At 48.9% G+C, this 5,245-nt stretch overlaps 1 protein-coding gene across 1 annotated transcript; it reads left to right on the forward strand.

Moving 5' to 3' along the window:
• The first annotated feature begins 1,113 nt into the window (after nt 1–1,113).
• Nucleotides 1,114–5,245, forward strand: gprc5bb (G protein-coupled receptor, class C, group 5, member Bb). Its single transcript, XM_070445385.1, is given in 4 exon segments — nt 1,114–1,684; nt 2,465–3,578; nt 3,764–3,876; nt 4,516–5,245. Coding segments are annotated over 3 exon segments (1,272 nt in total). The 5' UTR covers nt 1,114–1,684; the 3' UTR covers nt 4,561–5,245.

Consider the following 5,245-nt stretch of genomic DNA (forward strand, 5'->3'; position numbering starts at 1 on the left):
GAGAAAGCAGCATGCGGCTTGAGTCATGGATTTTCTCTGTTACGTGACACCTGTCCAGTCCCCAAATGGCACCCTATTCCCTATGTAGTGCACTAGGGCCCATAGGACTTAGGTTTAAAGTAGTGCACTAGGGCCCATTGGACTCTGGTTTAAAGTAGTGCACTACACAGGGAATAGGGTGACATTTTGGACCAAGACTCACTAAACTAAAGAGAACAGCGGTTACGTGGACCTGACCTCACCGGTGTTCAGGACTCTCCCCCTCCTCCTCCTCTCCTCCTCCTCCTCCTCTCCTCCTCTCCTCCTCTCCTCCCTCCTCTCCTCCTCTCTTTCTCTCCTCCTCTCCTCCCCTCTCCTCTCAGCATACCTGCTCTAGCTGCTTCTGGTTTCCCCCTTCGATTTGATTCTTCTGAAGATGTTTCACCTTGTATTAAATATAGGTCTCTGTTATAGGGTTCTGCTAAGAGACTTTACCGTGCACCTATTCCCATATATAAGTGCACTACTTTTGCTGTGCTTGGCCAGCCTGTGTTTTAACCTGTCCTTGAAACCTTCCGCCAAGGAGGAGACAGCCGGGCGGAAGAGGACAAGAAAGTGGGGATGGATGATTCCACTATTAATATGTGATTGTAACGGTTGATTGAATGTATTTGGTGGCGGCAGGTGGCCTCGCGGTTAAGAGCATTGGACCAGTAACCAAAAGGTTGGTAGTTAGAACCCTGAGATGACTAGGTGACAAATCTGCCGATGTGCCCTTGAACAAGTCACTTAACCCTAATTGCTCCTGTATGTCGCTCTGGATAAGAGCATCTGCTAAAGGACTAACATGTCAAATGTAAACCATTAAAAGTTGAAAGCTGCTGCAGTTGGAAGGAACAACATTAAAGGCCGGTCTGATTATATACTTTATTATTGCATTGTGAAAGTGATAAGAGAAATTGAGGAATCTTTGGATACTGAACTGTTGACCTCTGCATGGAGGAAGACCAGTGTAAATGCACTTCTGACAGTGGTGAGCAGAGGAAGCAGTGCTTGGAAGTCATATGCGGCATCCCTGTGAGCCTCAAACTGACAGCTGCAACCAAGTTGCTGTTTACATCCCGGCAGATTAAAAGAGAGAGGGAGAGAGAGAGAGAGAGAGAGAGAGAACTTTTAGTCGGGTTTGTTATATTTAGCTATGGTGGGGGAGTGAAGTCAAGCGTGTACCTGACACTTTTTTTGGAGTGTCCATAGCGCGCTGTAGCGTTGCCAAAACAACGATGTGATATAACGTGAATCCAATGGGAAAATAACGGAAACGCACCAGAGAGATGCTACAGACAGGAGTGATTTTAACGGACCTAATAACCGTCACAGCTCGCGCCACCGGGGAACGGATGGAATACAAACGGAATAGTCAACGAGTGACTCATCTTTTACACAGTCCGTTATTTATGGTGAGCGTGCGATCTGCTGTGCGCACAGCTCGCCAACACGTCAGATAACGGTCACCTTGTTGTCGCCTGTAAATGAAGAAGATCTTTAATGAGTCTGCTGAACAAACGTCGTTGAACTAACATGGACCCAAGATGATTATGAGTTTTGGATATCGACTATGTGGAACTAGAGATGTGACCTCTTATTTTTTTTTCGAAGTCATGAAAGTTATTAAGTAACCTACGGGACATTCAACTAATCTCTCAAGGTGAGTTCAGTTCACAACAATTGAACAATGAATATTTCAAAGGATTAATATGCAGAGTAAGTTTATGGATTATTGTTGTTTTTGGTGTCAGATGTAAAGACTGACACGCTTAATTACAACTTTTTGATAGCCCCTACGTAGCCCCGCCCCAGGCCATGACACTTAAAAAAAGTGTTTTTCTTCCAATGTTGAACTGTGTGTGTCTGTGTGTTGGTGTGTGTGCGTGTACTTGTCACTCAGCCTGTGTTGTGAAAACCCAGCGCTATGTAGGCCAACCCACTTGGCTGCTCGTTACTATGGGAACCGTGGCCCTGGCTGGCACAGGCTGAGTGGGCTGCTGAGGGCCATGCTGTGTGTGTGTGTGTGTGTGTGTGCATTTCAGTGTGTGTGTGTGTGTGTGTGTGTGTGTGTGTGTGTGTGTGTGTGTGTGTGTGTGTGGGTGTGTGGGTGTGTGTGTGGTGTGTGTGTGTGTGTGCGTGTGCGTGTGCGTGTGTGTGCGTGTGCGTGAGCTTCCAAGCAGTTAGAGATAGAGAAAGGACATGACATAATAATGATACATTTGTGAAATGAAAGACGTACCAGGAACAGTTAGTTCCCTCTAGCAGAAACTCCTTCCACAGTCTCTTGTGGTCTGAATGATACACTGACTAAACAAGTGACTAAACAAGTGATAGCAAGAGACAGGCCATTTTGGTGCTGTGTTGTTGACATGATTCAGTAACAACGTTTTGCTTCTCTCTCTCTCCCTCCCTCTTCTTAATTTCTCTCTCTCTATCTCAGATGGCCCTCAGTCCCGTCCTTCTCTTTCTCCTCTCTCTGATTGGCTGCGGCCACTCCCAGGATGACATCATCGACCCCGGCGTGGCCCCTCCCCCTCCTCTGGGTTGCGGTGTAAACGTGGACCCCCTCTACCGGACGTTGTGTGACCTGGAGTCTGTGTGGGGGGTGGTGTTGGAGGCCGTGGCCTGTGGTGGAGCCATCACCTCCCTGGTCCTCTCCGTGGTTCTCCTAGCCAAGCGCCACTCCATCCTTGACCCAGATCGGCGCTCCGGCCTGGGTCCTCTTCTCCTCCTGCTGGCCTCCCTCTTGGTTCTCTTCTCCCTGTCCCTGGTCTTCCTGGTGGGGCGTAACGAGGCCCTGTGTGTGGTCCGCCGGGTCCTCTGGGGCCCGCTGTTCGCCCTGTGCTTCTCCTGCCTCCTGGCCCAGGCGGTGCGGTTGAAGAGGCTGGTGTCTGGAAAGTCTAGCCCCAAAGGGAGCTCCCTGGCTGGGCTTGGCATGGCCCTGGCCCTGGTCCAGGGGATCATCTCTGGAGAGTGGCTGCTGCTGACAGTGGTGAGGGAGGGCCACGGGGCCTGCGACTACCCACCGTTAGACTTTGCCCTGGTTTGCAGCTARGCCCTGGGGCTGCTCCTGATGGCGCTTGGCCTCTCCCTGGCTGTGGTGCTGTGTGGAGGGGAAGGGGGAGAGGACGAGGCAGAGGAGGGGAGTGACGGAGGGTGCGAGCGGCGTTGGAAGTGCAATGCCGTATGGCTCTTCCTGTCCTGCCTGGCATCCTTGTTGCTATGGGTTTCCTGGCTTGTGCTCTATCTCTATGGCGACATGGTGTTGAGGGGGGCGCGGACGGGTGGTGGGGAAGGGCGGCGACTGGACTGGGATGAGCCGGCGTTGGCAGTTGCCTTGGTGGCGCAAGGTTGGATCCTCCTGTTATTTCACGCTATCCCAGAAGCCCACCTGTGTCTGAGAGACCCGCCGGTCCCCAGCCAGCAGGACTACTTTGACACCAGCCAGCCCCAGCAGCCCTGCTTCCAACAGGAGGTGCCATTACCTACACACACCCTCACACACAGGCCCTACGCAGATAACCAGACCTACTCTATCGAGGAACACAGRGCAGGTACACTGTGTGTGTGTGTGTGTTGGTTGTGTGAAAGGCTATGTGTGGGTTTATGCAAATGTTTGTGTATATGCAAAAGATTTAAGTCGAAATAGAAGGATTGTCTACAGAAAAAAAATGAACTAACGATTAACTAGTAGCATCCACTTGATTTGTGTTTGCTCTCTCCCTGGGTCGAGTCTCAGCACTGAGAGGTGGGTCGTACCATAACGGACATGGGGGGATGCGTCCTGGGATCCCCTTCAGAGGCCACATGTACCAGCCCACTGAGATGGCCCTGGTGATGAACGGAGGAACGGTTAGTGTGTCTTATCTCACACACACAAACGCACAACACCCATGTTCATATTATATTTAAGCATAAGACCCGAGGGGGTGTGGTATATGGCCAATAAACCACGGCTAAGGGCTGTTCTTAGGAACGGCGCAACGCGGAGTGCCTGGATACAGACCTTAGCCGTGGAATATTGGCCATATACCCCCAAGGTGCCTTATTGCTATTATAAACTGGTTACCAACGTAATTAGAGCAGTAAAAATACATGTTTTGTCATACCCGTGGTATACGGTCTAATATACCCTGGCGGTCAGCCAATCAGCATTCAGGGCTCAAACCACCCAGTTTATAATATTATATAATATTATTACATATTAACTCAACTACCTCTTACCCCAGTACACTGACTCGGTACCGGTACTCATTGTATATAGCCTGTATAGAACATCGTTACTGTTATTTTATTGTCTTAATATTTTATTTTTATCTATTTGCAAATGTTCTTACTTTTTAACTGCATTGTTGGTAAAGGGTTCATAAGTAAACATTTCATGGTAAAGTCTACACTTGTTGTACTCGGGGCATGTGACAAATAACATTTGATTTGATTTGCACACACACACACACACACACACCCTAACCACTTGTCTGTCTGTAACAGATGCCTACCGCTCCGGTGAACTACACAGGGAGACAGCTGTGGTGAGAGGGGAACCTTGGAACCGGTCTCCATGGCAACATGGCATATTATGGTGCCGGAATGCTCCGGAATGTTTCCAATGTCACTCATAACCCCATCAATGCCTCTACCTCACCTCACCATTGACTGTACAAAGCACTGCAACAAGGCATTTACCCCTAGCCACAGATCTAGGATCAGTTCACACTAACTTTTTATACACTTTGGTCATTGAGAGGAAAAGGGAAAAACTGACTTGAGATCAGTGCTCACAAGAAATGTCATTCCAGGATTGACTGCACGAGATTCAGAGATGGGTAACAAAGACATTGCCTGCCCCTTCTTAACCCATGCAGACTGGAATATTTCCCCGATGATGATGATGAACGTCAAGCTCGCTCAGTGAACAGTTATCGGCTGCGTTCCAAATGGCACCGGCTCTGGTCAAAAGTAGTGCACTACATAGGAATAGAGTTCCATTTGGGATACAGATATACAGACTTCAGTTAAAAAAATATATTTGTAGCTTTTCTGTTTTGTTGTTTTAAAAAGGGGGGGGGAAAGCCTATATGACACACCAGGTACAGGAGAACAGTGGTCACGTCCCAAATAGAACTCTATTGCCTATAAAGTGCACTACTGTTGGCCAGAGCCGTACGGTTCTGGTTCTGGTTGAAGCACTGCATTATAAGGAYTAGGGTTCCATTCTGGA

The sequence above is a fragment of the Salvelinus sp. IW2-2015 genome, linkage group LG10 (assembly GCF_002910315.2).
Source record: "Salvelinus sp. IW2-2015 linkage group LG10, ASM291031v2, whole genome shotgun sequence".
NCBI classification, from domain to species: domain Eukaryota; kingdom Metazoa; phylum Chordata; class Actinopteri; order Salmoniformes; family Salmonidae; genus Salvelinus; species Salvelinus sp. IW2-2015.